Source organism: Chamaea fasciata, unplaced genomic scaffold (assembly GCF_029207755.1).
Source record: "Chamaea fasciata isolate MVZ Bird 193981 ecotype frontalis unplaced genomic scaffold, bChaFas1.0.hap1 SCAF_1323, whole genome shotgun sequence".
In the NCBI taxonomy this organism is placed as follows: Eukaryota; Metazoa; Chordata; class Aves; order Passeriformes; family Sylviidae; genus Chamaea; species Chamaea fasciata.
This window is the reverse complement of record NW_027095408.1, coordinates 1-17,395: the sequence shown is the minus strand read 5'-3', so window position 1 is coordinate 17,395 and position 17,395 is coordinate 1. Positions and strand designations below refer to the sequence as shown.

The window sequence follows — 17,395 nt, the reverse complement described above, 5'->3', positions numbered from 1 at the left end:
AGGCTGATTTTTGGGGTCCTTTCCCCCCCAGGTCGCTGTGGACCCCCCAGACCCTCTCGGGGGGCTCGGTGCTCTCGGGGCCGGAGCTGCAGCAGCTGCTGGAGCCGGGGCTGAGGGGAGGGCCCAGGACGGTGCTGCTCTTCCTGCAGGACCAGGTGAGGGAAAACACCCCAAAAATATCCCCAAAACACCCCAAAAATATCCCCCAAACAATCCAAAAAATATCCTCAAAAATCTCCCAAAAATATCCCAAAAATAACCCAGAAAATATCCTGAAAAATCCCCCCAAAATCCCCAAAACATCCCTCCAAATATTCCCCCAAAAATATCCCCCAAAAAGTCCCAAAAATATCCTAAAAATATCCCCAAAGTATCCCCAAGATACCCAAAAATATCCTTGAAATGGCCCCAAAAATCCCCCCAAAATATCCCCCAAAATATTCCCAAAGTATCTCAACAGTATGCCAGAAAAATACCACTAAAACATCCCAAAAATATCCCCCAAAATCCCCAAAAGATCCCCAAAATGTCCCAAAACCCCCCCAAAATCCCCAAATATCCCAAAAAACCCCCAAAATATCCCAAAAAGCCCCCCAAATATCCCAAATAACTCCCAAATATCTCAAAATATCCCAAAAAACCCCAAATATCCAAAATATCCCAAAAACCCCCCCAAATATCCCAAAATATCCCAACCCCCCCCCCAAAATCCCCAAATATCCCAAAAAAGCCCCAAAATATCCCCCAAAAAAGCCAAAAAACCCCCAAAACTCTCAATAACCCACCCCCGCACCCCCAAAACCCTCAAAAAAATCCCAAAAAACCTCTAAAAACCCCCCAAACTCCCCCAAAATCCCCTCCCAACCCCCCCCCGGTGCTGCTGCTCCAGGAGGGACCCCCCAGAGCCCCCCAATTCCCTCCCCCACCCGGGGCATTCGGGCCCCTCCCCCCTCCACAGGTAACACTGGGGGGGGTGTTTGGCCCCGCCCCCACCGGTGAGGCCCCTCCCCTCCCCTTTAGCCCCTCCCACATTGGCCCCACCCCATTGCGGCCCGTCCCCACTGACCCCCCCCATGTTGGCCCCCTCCCCATCCCTGAGGCTCCTCCCCCGCTCTGCTGTGTCCCCTCCCCTTTGCCCCGCCCTCTTTGGCCCCTCCCCCGGTAACGCTGCCCCTCCCCCCCCAGCTGTCCCTGGAGGATTTCACGGCCTTCGGGGGCGTGTTCGGGAACGAGCCGGGCGGGGCCTTCCCCGACTGCAGGTGGGGGGAGGGGAAAGGGGAGGGGCCTGGGTGGGGGAGGGGCGGCCTGGGGTCAGGAAAGGGTCAAGGGGGAGGAGCCTCGGGGAGGGGGAGGGGCCAATGTGGGAGATGCTTAAGATGGGGAGGAGTCAATGGGGGAGGGGACACATCAGGGTGGGGGAGGAGCCAAAGAGGGCGGGGTAAAGGGGAGGGGCCACACTGGGGTGGGGGAGGGGTCAACGGGGAGTGGCCAATGGGGGCTGGGGGTGGTCCCAAAGGTGGAGGAGGAGCCCAGGGGAGGATTTGGGGAGTCTGGGGGGGTCCGGGGGGGGGTTGGGTGGCTCTGGGGAGTTTGGGGTGATTGGGGGGTTTTGGGGTCGGGTTGGGGGAGGATTTTGGGGAGATTTGGGGGTTTTTGGGATGGATTTGGGGGGAATTTTGGGGCGTTTGGGATGATTTTGGGGAGATTTTGGGGTTTTGGGCTGGGTCTGGGGGGAATTTTGGAGTTTTTGGGATGGGTTTGGGGGGAGTTTTTGGGATTTTAGGGGATTTGGGGATGATTTTGGGGTGATTTTGGGTGTTTTATGATTCCCGTCGTTTCAGGGAGCCCTCGGCTCAGTGGGGGTTGGGGTGGGACTGGAGAGTTTTGGGGTTTTTGGTGCGATTTGGGGGATTTTTAGGAAATTTTCTGACCCTCCTTTCTTCCGGGGCACCCCGGGCTCAGCCCTGCCCCTCCCCTCGGTGATTTTGGGGTGAATTTGGGGTGATTTGGGGGTTTTTTATCATTATTTCTGTCCCAGGCCGCCCTGGGCTCGGCGGGCTCTGCGCTGACCGTCCCCTCGGTGGGATTTGGGGTGAATTTGGGTGATTTTGGTGAATTTGGGGCTCTCTCTGTCCCAGGCCGCCCTGGGCTCGGCGGGCTCTGCGCTGACCGTCCCCTCGGTGGGATTTGGGGTGAATTTGGGTGATTTTGGTGAATTTGGGGCTCTCTCTGTCCCAGGCCGCCCTGGGCTCGGCGGGCTCAGCGCTGACCGTCCCCTCGGTGGGATTTGGGGTGAATTTGGGTGATTTTGGTGAATCTGGGGCTCTCTCTGTCCCAGGCCGCCCTGGGCTCGGCGGGCTCTGTGCTGACCGTCCCCTCGGTGGGATTTGGGGTGAATTTGGGTGATTTTGGTGAATTTGGGGCTCTCTCTGTCCCAGGCCGCCCTGGGCTCGGCGGGCTCTGCGCTGACCGTCCCCTCGGTGGCCGGAGCCGCTGCGGCCGCGCTGCCGCTGACCCTGCAGAGGGTCCTGGGGGCCCCGCCCCCGCTGAGCCTGCCCGGGGGGGCCCTGGGGGGGCTGCGGCTGAACCGGACTGACCCCGAGAGTGACCCCACGGAGCCCACGCTGCTGCTGGTGGGGCTGCCCCACAGCCGGTGAGTGACCCCGCAGTGACCCCATAATGACCCATAGTGACCCCGCAGTGACCCTGCAGTGACCCCACAGTGACCCACAGAGACCCCACAGTGACTCCGCAGTGACCCATAGTGACCCACAGTGACCCACAGTGACCCCACAGTGACCCCACAGTGACCCACAGTGACCCACAGTGACCCCACAGTGACCCACAGTGACCTCACAGTGACCCCACAGTGACCCCATAGTGACCCACAGAGACCCCACAGTGACCCACAGTGACCGCACAGTGACCCACAGTGACCGCACAGTGACCCCACAGTGACCCACAGTGACCCACAGTGACCCACAGTGACCCCACAGTGACCCACAGTGACCCCACAGTGACCCACAGTGACCCATAGTGACCCCACAGTGATCCCATACTGACCCACAGTGACCCACAGTGGCCCACAGTGACCCCGCACTGACCCATAGTGACCCCACAGTGACCCCACAGTGACCCACAGTGACCCACAGTGACCCCACAGTGACCCACAGTGACCGCACAGTGACCCCACAGTGACCCACAGTGACCCACAGTGACCCACAGTGACCCCACAGTGACCCACAGTGACCCCACAGTGACCCCACAGTGACCCCACAGTGACCCACAGTGACCCCACAGTGACCCCACAGTGACCTCACAGTGACCCACAGTGACCCCACAGTGACCCACAGTGACCCCACAGTGACCCCACAGTGACCTCACAGTGACCCCACAGTGACCCCACAGTGACCCCACAGTGACCCACAGTGACCCACAGTGACCCCACAGTGACCTCACAGTGACCCACAGTGACCCCATAGAAATCCTGTAGTGATCCCGTAGAGCTCCCCCTGCCCCCTAGGGACCCATAGAAACCCCATAGAGACCCCATAGAGCTCTCCTGCCCCATAGAGACCCCATAGAGCTTTCCCTGCCCCATAGAGACCCCACAGAGACCCCATAGAGCTCCCCTGCCCCATAGAGACCCCATAGAGCTTTCCCTGCCCCATAGAGACCCCACAGAGCTTTCCCTGCCCCATAGAGACCCCATAGAGCTTTCTCTGCCCCATAGAGACCCCATAGAGCTTTCCCTGCCCCATAGAGACCCCATAGAGCTCCCCTGCCCCATAGAGACCCCATAGAGCTTTCCCTGCCCCATAGAGACCCCATAGAGACCCCATAGAGACCCCATAGAGCTCCCCTGCCCCATAGAGACCCCATAGAGCTCCCCTGCCCCATAGAGACCCCATAGAGACCCCATAGAGCTTTCCCTGCCCCATAGAGACCCCATAGAGCTCCCCTGCCCCATAGAGACCCCATAGAGCTCCCCTGCCCCATAGAGACCCCATAGAGCTCCCCTGCCCCATAGAGACCCCATAGAGCTTTCCCTGCCCCATAGAGACCCCATAGAGCTCCCCTGCCCCATAGAGACCCCATAGAGCTCCCCTGCCCCATAGAGACCCCATAGAGCTCCCCTGCCCCATAGAGACCCCATAGAGCTTTCCCTGCCCCATAGAGACCCCATAGAGCTCCCCTGCCCCATAGAGACCCCATAGAGCTCCCCTGCCCCATAGAGACCCCATAGAGCTCTCCTGCCCCATAGAAACCCCATAGAGACCCCATAGAGCTCCCCTGCCCCATAGAGACCCCATAGAGACCCCATAGAGCTCCCCTGCCCCATAGAGACCCCATAGAGACCCTGTAGGATTTCTTCTGCCCCATAGGGACCCCATAGGGACCCCATAGTGCCCCATAGAGACCCCACAGAGATCTCCTGCCCCATAGGGACCCCCGTGGGGCCCCCCTGCCCCATAGGGACCCCCGTGCCCCATAGGGCCCCCTGAGTGTCCGTCTCCCCCCAGCTCCGGCCTGATGGGACCCAAGGAGGCTCTGACCAGTAACGGTGAGGCCGGGCCACTGGGATGGACTGGGATGGACTGGGATGGACTGGGATGGACTGGGATGGACTGGGGCAGGATTTGGGGTGGATTCGGGGGGGTTTGGGGCAGGATTTGGGTTGATTTTGGGGGATTTTGGGGCAGTTTTTGGGGTGAGTTTTGGTGATTTTTGGGGCAGTTTTGGGTTGATTTTGGGTTAATTTGGGTGATTTTGGGTTAATTTTGGGTGATTTTGGGTTAATTTGGGGGGATTTTGGGTTAATTTTGGGGGATTTTGGGTTAATTTGGGGGATTTGGGGTTAATTTGGGGGATTTTGGGTTAATTGGGGGGATTTTGGGTTAATTTGGGTGATTTTGGGTTAATTTGGGGGGATTTTGGGTTAATTTGGGGGATTTTGGGTTAATTGGGGGGATTTTGGGTTAATTCTGGGTTAATTGGGGGATTTTGGGTTAATTTGGGTAATTTTGGGTTAATTGGGGGATTTTGGGTTAATTTGGGGGATTTTGGGTTAATTGGGGGGATTTTGGGTTAATTTGGGGGATTTTGGGTTAATTGGGGGGATTTTGGGTTAGTTTTGGGTAATTTTGGGTTAATTTGGGGGGATTTTGGGTTAATTTGGGGGATTTTGGGTTAATTTGGGGGGATTTTGGGTTAGTTTTGGGTAATTTTGGGTTAATTGGGGGGATTTTGGGTTAATTTGTGTGATTTTGGGTTAATTTGGGGGGATTTTGGGTTAATTGGGGGGATTTTGGGTTAATTTGGGGGGATTTTGGGTTAATTGGGGGGATTTTGGGTTAATTTGGGTTGATTTTGGGTTAATTTGGGTGATTTTGGGTTAATTTTGTGTGATTTTGGGTTAATTTGGGGGGATTTTGGGTTAATTTGGGTGATTTTGGGTTAATTTGGGTGATTTTGGGTTAATTTCGGGATTTTGGGTTAATTGGGGGATTTTGGCTCTCCGTGCCCACAGACGCCGTGCTGGGCGAGGTGCTGCGGGTGCTGCAGGAGGAGCAGGTGCCCTACACGGCGCTGTTCACTGCCCGCAGGGCCGGGGTGAGTGACCGCTGACCGCTGGGTGACCCTGAGTGACCACAGAGTGACCGCTGACCGCTGGGTGACCCTGAGTGACCGCTGACCCCTGGGTGACCCTGAGTGACCACAGAGTGACCGCTGGGTGACCCTGAGTGACCGCTGACCGCTGGGTGACCCCGAGTGACCACAGAGTGACCGCTGAGTGACCCTGAGTGACCACAGAGTGACCACTGACCGCTGAGTGACCCTGGGTGACCCTGAGTGACTGCTGACCCCTGGGTGACCCTGAGTGACCACAGAGTGACTGCTGACCCCTGGGTGACCCTGAGTGACCACAGAGTGACCGCTGACCGCTGAGTGACCCTGGGTGACCCTGAGTGACCACAGAGTGACCGCTGACCCCTGAGTGACCCTGAGTGACCACAGAGTGACCGCTAACCGCTGGGTGACCCTGAGTGACCACAGAGTGACCGCTGACCCCTGGGTGACCCTGAGTGACCACAGAGTGACTGCTGACCGCTGAGTGACCAATGAGTGACCCCAGAGTGACCGCTGACCGCTGAGTGACCCTGGGTGACCCTGAGTGACCACAGAGTGACCGCTGACCCCTGAGTGACCCTGAGTGACCACAGAGTGACCGCTAACCGCTGGGTGACCCTGAGTGACCACAGAGTGACCGCTGACCCCTGGGTGACCCTGAGTGACCACAGAGTGACTGCTGACCGCTGAGTGACCAATGAGTGACCCCAGAGTGACCGCTGGCCCCTGGGTGACCCTGAGTGACCACTGACCCCTGGGTGACCCTGAGTGAACACAGAGTGACCGCTGACCGCTGAGTGACCCTGAGTGACCAATGAGTGACCACTGACCCCTGGGTGACCAATGAGTGACCGCTGACCCCTGAGTGACCCTGAGTGACCAATGAGTGACCGCTGACCCCTGGGTGACCAATGAGTGACCGCTGACCCCTGGGGTGCCCTGAGTGACCGCTGACCCCTGGGTGACCAATGAGTGACCAATGAGTGACCGCTGACCCCTGGGTGACCCTGAGTGACCGCTGACCCCTGGGTGACCAATGAGTGACCACTGACCGCTGGGTGACCCTGAGTGACCACAGAGTGAGCACTGACCACTGGGTGACCCTGAGTGACCAATGAGTGACCACTGACCCCTGAGTCACCACTGACCCTTGAGTGACCCTGAGTGACCCTGAGTGACCGACCGCTGAGTGACCACTGAGTGACCGCTGAGTGACCGCTGACTGCTAAATTACCACTGACCACTGAGTGACCAGTGACCGCTGAGTGACCAATGAGTGACTGCTGAGTGACCGAGTGACCACTGAGTGACCACTGACCACTGAGTGACCAATAAGTGACCACCGAGTGACCGCTGAGTGACCACTGACCACTGAGTGACCGCTGAGTGACCTGAATGACCAATGAGTCAGCCACCCCCTGACCGCTGGGTGACTGCTGACCCCCGACTGCCGAGTGACCCCTGAGTGACCCCTGAGTGACCGCAGCGACCCCTGAGTGACCCCTTCATTTCCCCTCCCCCAATTCACATCCCCCCCTCTCTCCCCTCCCCCCCCAGGCCCCTCCCCGCCCCGGGGGTCTCCCGGTGGATTTTGGGGGTCCCCGCCGGGCCCTGCTGGCCCGGGGGGAGGGGGAGGGCCCCGAGGTGCCCCCCCCGCTGCGCTGGCCCCCCCAGGGGGACCCCAAAATGCTGCTGTGGGCCCGGAACCTGTCGGTGACCTTTGGGGGGCGGCACCGGGACCTGACCCCCCAAACCTTCGGGCCCGAGGCCGCCGTGGACACCGCGGGCTCCTCGTGGGGCCCCGCCGAGGCCAGGTGGGCTTTGGGGGGGTCCCTCAGGGGTCGGGGGGGGTCACAGAGGGGTTTGGGGGGGGATTTGGGGGGATTGGGGGCGTCCTAGAGGGGTCTGGAGGGGATTTGGGGGGGAGTTGAGGGGGTTTGGGGGGATTTTGGGGGGTCCCAGAGAGGTCTGGAGGGGATTTGGGGGGGAGTTGAGGGGGTTTGGGGGGATTTTGGGGGGTCCCAGAGAGGTCTGGAGGGGTTTTGGGGGTCCCAGAGGGGTCTGGAGGGGTTTTGGGGGGGGAGTTGAGGGAGTTTGGGGGGATTTTGGGGGGTCCCAGAGGGGTCTGGGGGGTTTTGGGGGGTCTCAAAGGAGTTTTGGGGGGGAGTTGAGGGGGTTTGAGGAATTTTGGGAGGTCCCAGAGGGGTCTGGGGGGGATTTGGGGGGGAGTTGAGGGGATTTGGGGGGATTTTGGGGAATCCCAGGGGGGTCCTAGAGGGGTTTGGGGGGGTCCTCGTGGGGCCCCGCCGAGGCCAGGTGGGCTTTGGGGGGGTCCCTGAGGGGTCGGGGGGGTCCCAGAGGGGATTTGGGGGGATTTGGGGCAGATCCTGGGGGGATTTGGGGGAATTTTGAGGGGAGACGAGGGGGCTTGGGGGGGCCAGGTGGGGTTTGGGGGGTCTTGGAGGGGATTTGGGGGGGGGGGGCGGGGGGGATTTTGGGATTTGGGGGGGGTCCCCGCTGGGTCTGGGGGGGTTTTGGGGATCCCAGAGGGGATTTGGGGGTTTTTTTTTGGGGTCCCCCTGACCCCCCCGTGCCCCCCGCCCAGGTTTGTGCTGAAGTACCCGGACGTGTTTGGGGAGACCCTGAACGTCACGTGAGTGCGGCCGGCCTGGGGGGGTTGGGGTTTTTGGGGTTATTTGGGGGGTTTTGGGGTTATTTGGGGTTTTTGGGGTTTTTTTGGAGGGATTTGGGGTTAGTTGGGGTTATTTGGGGTTTTGGGGTTTTTTTGGGATTTTTTGGGGTTTTTTGGGGGGGATTTGGGGTTATTTGGGGTTATTTGGGGGGGATTTGGGGGATTTGGGGTTATTTGGGGTTTTTGGGGGTTATTTGGGGTTTTGGGGGGTTTTTTTGGGATTTTTGGGGTTTTTTTTGGGGGGGATTTGGGGTTATTTGGGGGTTATTTGGGGGATTTGGGGTTTTTTGGGGGGGATTTGGGGGATTTGGGGTTATTTGGGGTTTTTGGGGGTTATTTGGGGTTTTGGGGGGTTTTTTGGGATTTTGGGTTTTTTGGGGGGGGTTTTTTGGGGTTATTTGGGGTTATTTGGGGGGGGATTTGGGGGGTGATTTGGGGTTGGGGAGTGGGTTTGGGGGATTTGGGGGTTGGTTTTGGGGGGGATTTGGGAGGTTTTTGGGAGGTTTTTGGGGGTTATTTGGGTTTTCGGGGTTTTTTTGGGATTTTTGGGGGTTTTGGGGGGGGATTTGGGGTTATTTGGGGTTATTTGGGGTTATTTTGGGGGGTTTGGGGGGATTTGGGGTTTTTGGGGGAGATTTGGGGATATTTGGGTTTTTTTGGGGGGATTTGGGAGGTTTCTGGGGGTTTTGGGGGGGATTTGGGGGGTTTTGGGCTGGGCTTTGGGGGGATTTGGGGGTTTTGGGGGGATTTGGGGTTATTTGGGGTTGTGGGGGTTATTTGGGGTTATTTGGGGTTTTGGGGGGTTATTTGGGGTTATTTTGGGTTATTTGGGTTTTTTTGGGCGGTTTTGGGGTTTTTTTGTTCGGAGATCTCATTTTTTGGGGCTGTTTTGGGGTTTTTTGGGTCGGGAATCTCATATTTTGGGGTTTTTTTGGGTCACAGGTCTCATTTTTGGGGTTATTTTGGGGTTTTTTTTTGTCGGGGATCTCATTTTTGGGGGTTATTCTAGGTCAGAAATCTCATTTCTTGGGTTATTTTGGTTTTTTTTTACCAGGAATCTCATTTTTGGGGCTATTTTGAGGTATTTTGGGGTTGGAGTCTCATTTTTGGGCTATTTTGGCGTTTTTCAAATCAAGAATCTCATTTTTGGGGGTCATTTTGAGGTTTCTCAGCCCGGGAATCTCATTTTTTGGGGGTAATTTTGGGTTTTTTTGGTTCAGAAATCTCATTTTTCGTTTTTTTTTTTTGAATCAGGGATCTCATTTTTTTTGGGGGGGTTATTTTGGGGTTTTTTTGAGTCGTGGATCTCATTTTTGGGGGTTTCTCGGGTGGAGGGGGGGGGGAGGATCTAATTTTCGGAGTTATTTTGAGTTTCTTTTGGGGCTGCAAATCTCATTTTTTGGGTAATTTTGGGTTTTTTTGGGGGATCTCACCCCGGGGCTTTCCCAGGTTCCTGTTGCGCCGCTCGTGGTTCCGGGTCTCGGGGCGCCCCTGGGCGTGGCTGGAGGAGATCGGGGTCACCCTGGGGGGGGCTCCCCCCGCCCGGTTCGGGGTTCGGGACGCGGCCGCCCCCTCCCCCCTCGGGTGGCGCTGTGGGGACCTGGGGCCCCTCCTGCGGCCCCTCCCCCCCCTGGAGCACAGCCAGCGCTGGAGGCTGCACATCCGCGACCTGCAGGTACCCCAAAAACACCCCGAAATACCCCAAAAATACCCCCGAAACACACGAAAATACCCCAGAAAATACCCCAAAAACAGCCAAAAATATCCCCCCAAAATAGCCCTAAACAGCCGCAAAATACCCCAGAAAATACCTCAAAAACACCCCGAAATACCCCCCCAAAATACCCCAAAACAGCCCAAAAATACCCCAAAACAGCCCCAAAATACCCCAAACCAGCCCAAAAATACCCCAAAACAGCCCCAAAATACCCCAAAAATACCCCAGAACATACCCCAAAAACACCCCGAAATACCCCCCAAAAATACCCCCGAAACACATGAAAATACCCCAGAAAATACCCCAAAAACAGCCCAAAATTTTCCCCCCAAAATACCCCAAAACAGCCCCAAAATACCCCAGAAAATACCCCACAAACAGCCCAAAATATTCCCCAAAACTACCCCAAAACAGCCCAAAAATACCCCAGAAAATACCCCACAAACAGCCCAAAAACCAGCCCCAAATACCTCAAAACTAACACCTAAACCACCCTGAAAAACAGCCTGAAAAACCTCAAAAACAACGCCAAAGACAACCCAAAATACCCCCAAAAAAAACCCAAAACAGCCCAAAAAACAGCCCCAGAAATACCCCCAAAACAGCCCAAAATACCCCAGAAAATACCCCCAAAACAGCCCCAAAAACAGCTCAAAAAACAGCCCAAAAACCAGCCTCAAATACCTCCAAAATAACGCCAAAAACAATCCGAAATACCCCAAAAAAAAACCCAAAACAGCCCAAAAATACTCCAGAAAATACCTAAGAAACAGCCCAAAAAAACCTCAGAAATAAAGCCAAAAACAATCCGAAATACCCCCAAAAAAACCCCAAAACAGCCACAAAATACCCCAGAAAATACCCCAAAACCAGCCCAAAAAACAGCCCAAAAACCCCTCAAAAATAACGTCAAAAACAGCCCGAAATACCCCCCAAAAAAACCCCCAAACAGCCCCAAAATACCCCAGAAAATACCCCAAAACCAGCCCAAAAAACAGCCCAAAACCCAACCCCAGATACCTCAAAAATAACACCAAAACCACCCTGAAAAACAGCCCAAAATACCCCAAAACAGCCCAAAACACCCTCAAAACAAACTCCGGGACGCCAAAAACCCCAAAAACCCGCCCAAAATACCCCAAGAAACACCCCAAAAACACCCCGAAACAGCCGCAAAACACGCCCAAATTAATGCCAAAACATCCCAAAATACCCGAAACACCCCGAAATACCCCCAAAACACCCCAAAACCCCACCAAAACACCCCAAAAGATGCCCAAAGCAGCCCAAAAAACACCCCCAAAACACCCCAAAAATAGCGCCAAAAACCCACCCCAAAACACCCAAAAATAACCCCCAAAAACACCCCCCAAAATCACCCCGAAATACCCCAAAACTCCCCAGAATCACCCCAGGGACCCCAAAACCACCCCAAAATACCCCAAAACCCACCAAAAACACCCAAAAACAAACCCAGGGACCCCAAAAACACCCCAAAACACCCCAAAACCCACCAAAAACACCCAAAAACAAACCCAGGGAGCCCAAAAACACCCAAAATACCCCGAAACCCACCAAAAACACCCAAAAACAAACCCAGGGAGCCCAAAAACCCCCAAAATACCCCAAAACCCACCAAAAACACCCAAAACCAAACCCAGGGACCCCAAAACCACCCCAAAATACCCCAAAACCCACCAAAAACACCCAAAAACAAACCCAGGGACCCCAAAAACCCCCCAAAATACCCCAAAACCACCAAAAACACCCAAAAACAAACCCAGGGACCCCAAAACCCCCCCAAAATACCCCAAAACCCACCAAAAACACCCAAAAACAAACCCAGGGAGCCCAAACCCCCCCCAAAATACCCCAAAACCCACCAAAATCACCCAAAAACAAACCCAGGGACCCCAAAACCCCCCCAAAATACCCCAAAACCCACCAAAAACACCCCAAAACAAACCCAGGGAGCCCAAAACACCCCAAAATACCCCAAAACCCACCAAAAACACCCAAAAACAAACCCAGGGAGCCCAAAAACCCCCCAAAATACCCCAAAACCCACCAAAAACACCCAAAAACAAACCCAGGGAGCCCAAAAACCCCCAAAATACCCCAAAACCCACCAAAAACACCCAAAACCAAACCCAGGGACCCCAAAACCACCCCAAAATACCCCAAAACCCACCAAAAACACCCAAAAACAAACCCAGGGACCCCAAAAACCCCCCAAAATACCCCAAAACCACCAAAAACACCCAAAAACAAACCCAGGGACCCCAAAACCCCCCCAAAATACCCCAAAACCCACCAAAAACACCCAAAAACAAACCCAGGGAGCCCAAACCCCCCCCAAAATACCCCAAAACCCACCAAAATCACCCAAAAACAAACCCAGGGACCCCAAAACCACCCCAAAATACCCCAAAACCCACCAAAAACACCCAAAAACAAACCCAGGGACCCCAAAAACCCCCCAAAATACCCCAAAACCACCAAAAACACCCAAAAACAAACCCAGGGACCCCAAAACCCCCCCAAAATACCCCAAAACCCACCAAAAACACCCAAAAACAAACCCAGGGAGCCCAAACCCCCCCCAAAATACCCCAAAACCCACCAAAATCACCCAAAAACAAACCCAGGGACCCCAAAACCACCCCAAAATACCCCAAAACCCACCAAAACCACCCAAAAACAAACCCAGGGACCCCAAAACCCCCCAAAACCCACCAAAAACACCCAAAAACAAACCCAGGGACCCCAAAACCCCCCAAAATACCCCAAAAACCACCAAAAACACCCAAAAACAAACCCAGGGAACCCCTAAAACACCCAAAAATACCCCAAAACCCACCAAAAACACCCAAAAACAAACCCAGGGACCCCAAAAATACCCCAAAATACCCCAAAACCACCAAAAACACCCAAAAACAAACCCAGGGAGCCCAAAAACACCCAAAATACCCCAAAACCCACCAAAAACACCCAAAAACAAACCCAGGGACCCCAAAAACACCCCAAAATACCCAAAAACAAACCCAGGGACCCCAAAATCCCCCCAAAATACCCCAAAAACACCCAAAAACAAACCCAGGGAGCCCCAAAACCCCCAAATACCCCAAAACCCACCAAAAACACCCAAAAACAAACCCAGGGACCCCAAAACCCCCCAAAATACCCCGAAAACGCCAAAAAAACCCCCAGGGAGCCCCAAACCCCCAAAATTCCAAAACAGGGAGCCCGAAAACACCCCCCAAAAAACCCCAAAACAGCCCAAAAAACCAACACAGGGAGCCCGAAACCACGGGGACCCCAAAAAGGGGTCGGGGTCCTAAAATCGGGAATGTGGGGGACCCCAAAAATGGCATTTGAGACCCGGAAATGGGGATCGGAGCCCCAAAAACGGGACGGGGGAACCCTAAAAACCACCGGGAAAAAAAAACAACCCCAAACCCACTTGGGGTCACCCCAGATTTTGAAAGTCCTGAAAGTTTTGGGGGAGAATCCACTCAAAAATTGGGGAGAAATCCCAAAAAATTCCGGGGGGTAAAATCGTAAAAGTTTTGGGGGGGGAAAAAAAGTCGGGGAGAAGTCGTGAAAGTTTGGGGGAGAAATGGGGAAAATTTGGGGGTGAAAATCCCAAAATATTTCGGGGATAATTGGGAAAAATTTGGGGGCAGAAATCCCAAGTATTTCGGGGAGAAACAGAAAGAATTTGGGGCGAAAATCCCAAATATTTTGGAGAGAAGTGGGAAAAATTCGGGGGCGAAAATCCCAAAATATTTCGGGGAATATTGGGAATAATTTTGGGGCGAAAATCCCAACTATTTTGGGGAGAAACGGGAAGAATTTGGGGGCGAAAATCCCAAAATATTTCAGGGAATATTGGGAATAATTTTGGGGCGAAAATCCCAAATATTTTGGGGAGAAATGGGAAGAATTTGGGGCGAAAATCCCAAAATATTTCGGGGAATATTTGGAATAATTTTGGGGCAAAAATCCCAACTATTTTGGGGAGAAAGGGAAAGAATTTGGGGGCGAAAATCCCAAATATTTTGGGGATAATTCAGAAAAATTGTGCGGCGAAAATCCCCAAAATATTTCAGGGAGAAACAGGAAGAATTTGGGGTGAAAATCCCAAATATTTTGGGGAGAAACGGGAAGAATTTGGGGGCAAAAATCCCAAAATATTTCGGGGAATGTTTGGAATAATTTTGGGGTAAAAATCCCAAATATTTCAGGGAGAAACAGGAAGAATTTGGGGCGAAAATCCCAAATATTTTGGGGAGAAACGGGAAAAATTTGGGGGCGAAAATCCCAAAATGTTTCGGGGATAATTCGTAAAAATTTTGGGGCGAAAATCCCCAAAATATTTCAGGGAGAAACAGGAAGAATTTGGGGCGAAAATCCCAAATATTTTGGGGAGAAGTGGGAAAAATTTGGGGGCAGAAATCCCAACTATTTTGGGGAGAAACGGGAAGAATTTGGGGGCGAAAATCCCAAATATTTCGGGGATAATTCGGAAAAATTTTGGGGCGAAAATCCCAACTATTTTGGGGAGAAACGGGAAAAATTTTGGGAATCTCGCCCCCAATTCCTTTTTTTTTGGTTTGTTTGTTTGTTTTTTCTCTCTCTCCGCACAGATCCAGGGGTTCAACGTGTCCGGGGGGGTTTTCGGGGGCGCCTCGGACTGCGCCGGGTTTTTCGGGCCGGGGACGTGGATGGGGCTGATCTCGGGGGGGCTCCTGCTCGGGGGGCTCCTGCTGGGGGGCGGGATCCTGCTGGGGCTGCGCCCCATGGATCGCTTCGACGACCCCCGGGGACCCCCCCTGCCCGTGCCGCTCACTGAGTGAGGGGACGCCGAAAATACCTGGGAATATGGGGGGGAGGGTTGGGGAGAAATTGTAAATATTTGGGGGAGAAACGGGAAAATTTGGGGAAAAAAAATGCGAATTTTGGGGGGAAAAAATCCTGCAAAGTCTGGGGGACAAGTCCTAAAAATTTGGGGGAGACGTCCCCAAAATATGGGGGAAGGACTCTCAAAAATCTGGGGGAGAAATCCTAAAAATTCGGGGGAGAAATCTTAAAAATTTGGGGGAGAAATCCTAAAAATTTGGGGGAGAAATCCTAAAAATTCGGGGGAGAAATCTTAAAAATTTGGGGGAGAAATCTTAAAAAAATTACAGGGAGAAATTGTAAGAATTTAGTTGAGAAGTCACAAAATTTGGGGGAGGAAAGGGAAAATTAATCGCTTCGACGACCCCGTGCCCCTCACTGAGTGAGGGGACCCCGAAAATATCTGGGAATACGGGGGGGAAATCTGTGAATTTTGGGGGAGAAATTGTAAATATTTGGGGGAGAAATGGGAAAAATTTGGGGGAGAAGTACAAAAAAAACCTGGGGTAGAAATCCCAAAGTTTGGGGGAGAAATCTGCGAATTTTGGGGGGAAAAATCCTGCAGAATTTGGGCGAGAATTTGGAAATATTTGGGAGAGAAATACCAGAAATTTGGAGCGAAAAAAAATCTCAAAGGTTTGGGGGAGAAATGCCAAAAACTTAGGGCAGAAATCCTAAAAGTTTGGGGCGAATCCATGCAAAGAACGGGGAGAAATCCCAAATATTTGGGGCAGAAATCTGCGAATTTTGGGGGAGAAACGGGAAAAATTCGGGGGAGGGAGTGAAAAAAAATTTGGGGGAGAAATCAGAAAAACTTCGGGGCAGGAGTCGCAGAAATTTGAGGGAGAAATCCTAAAAAAATTTAGAGGAGAAATCACCAAAAATTTGGGGGAGAGATGGTGAAAATTTGGGGGAAGAATCCTTAAAGAACCCGGGGAAAATTCACAAAGATTTGGGGGAGAAATTGTAAAAATTTGGGGGAGGAATCTTAAAAAATTCAGAGGGGAAATCTTGAAAAAATTTACGGGGAGAAATTGTAAAAATTTAGTTGAGAAGTCACAAAAATTTGGGAGAGAAATTCCCGAAATTGGAGAGAAAATCCCCCGAAACGGAGAAAAACGGCAAAACTGGGGGGAAATTCCCCCAAAATTGGAGAAAAATTGGAGAGAAATCCCCCAAATCAGAGAGAAATCCCAAAAATTGGAGAAAAATCCCCCAAAATTTGGGAAAAATCCCCCAAAATTCGGGAAAACCCCAAAACCCGCGGAAGCCCCTCCCCCCCGGCACTGGAGCCCCTCCCCCAGCACTGGAGCCCCTCCCCCTTGGCCCCTCCCCCCTTTGGCCCCTCCCCCCGTTATTTATTGTCTGTATCGTGTCAATAAAAAACCCAAAAAACCCCAAAATCAACCCAAAATCTCTACGGGGAGGGGGCGGGGCCAAGATTTAGGGGCTGGACCAATCAGTGGGCGCTACAAAGGGGCGGGGCCTATTTTTGGGGTTGAGCCAATCAAAGTGAGCAGTTGGGAGGGGGTGGGGCCACATTATGGGGGCCGGAGCAAGGAAACAGGCGGAGTCAAAGTTTTGGGTTGGACCAATCAAAACCGGCTCAGGGGAGGAGGCGGAGCCAATCAGAGCGGTTGCTAAATAGAGGGCGGGGTCAGCATTTAGAGGCTGGACCAATCAAAGCTGGCGTTGAGAAGGGGGCGGAGCCAGGTGTGACTGGACCACTCAGCGGGCGCTATGAAGGGGGCGGGACCAAGTTGAGTCAGGAACCAATCAGCGTGGTCCGTGCTGAGAAGGCGCGGCCACAACGAGGCGGAGCCACGTGCCCTGAGAACCAATCAGAAGCGAGTATGCGGGCGTGACTGACACCTCTCAACCACCCCCCGCCCACCCGTGACGCACTTCCGGCACCGCGCGCACTTCCGGGTTCTCTCCGGCCGCCGCCGCTGCTGAGCCGCCGAACCTCCAAAAAACCCCAAAAACCCCCAAAAAAACCCCAAAAAAACCCCCAAAAAAACCCGAAAACCCCACAAACCCGCGGCGGCGCTCCCACCGCGGCCATGGCGCAGTACAAGGGCGCCGCCAGCGAGGCGGGCCGGCGCTGCAGCTGATGAAGAAACGCGAGCGGCAGCGGGAACACATGGAGCAGCTGCGGCAGCGCATCCAGGAGGTGCTGGGGGGGCCTGGGGGGGACCCGGGGGGGCCTGGGGGGGTCCCGGGGGGGCCTGGGGGGGGACCCGGGGGGGTTTGGGGGGACCCGGGGGGGCCTGGGGGGGACCCGGGGGGGTTTGGGGGGACCCGGGGGGGCCTGGGGGGGACCCGGGGGGGGTTTGGGGGGACCCGGGGGGACCTGGGGGGGTCCCGGGGGGGCCTGGGGGGGACCCGGGGGGGTTTGGGGGGACCCGGGGGGGCTTGGGGGGGACCCGGGGGGGCCTGGGGGGGACCCGGGG

General features: G+C 54.3%; 1 protein-coding gene across 1 annotated transcript; it reads left to right on the top strand.

The window, feature by feature from the left end:
- Positions 1-1,254: 1,254 nt before the first annotated feature.
- Positions 1,255-15,891, top strand: LOC136284740 (V-type proton ATPase subunit S1-like). Its single transcript, XM_066175107.1, has 8 exons — positions 1,255-1,259; positions 2,439-2,653; positions 4,524-4,564; positions 5,531-5,613; positions 7,189-7,445; positions 8,237-8,284; positions 9,773-9,998; positions 14,690-15,891. The coding sequence occupies exons 3-8, from the start codon at positions 4,534-4,536 to the stop codon at positions 14,897-14,899; spliced, it is 855 nt and encodes a 284-aa protein (XP_066031204.1). The 5' UTR covers positions 1,255-1,259; positions 2,439-2,653; positions 4,524-4,533; the 3' UTR covers positions 14,900-15,891.
- Positions 15,892-17,395: the final 1,504 nt, after the last annotated feature.

Coding starts and splice junctions, on each gene's coding strand:
- LOC136284740 (XM_066175107.1), top strand. CDS start 4,534: ATGGGACCCAAGGAGGCTCTGACCAGTAACG. Junction 5,614..7,188: donor TCACTGCCCGCAGGGCCGGG/GTGAGTGACCGC, acceptor CTCCCCCCCCAG/GCCCCTCCCCGCCCCGGGGG. Junction 7,446..8,236: donor TGGGGCCCCGCCGAGGCCAG/GTGGGCTTTGGG, acceptor CCCCCCGCCCAG/GTTTGTGCTGAAGTACCCGG.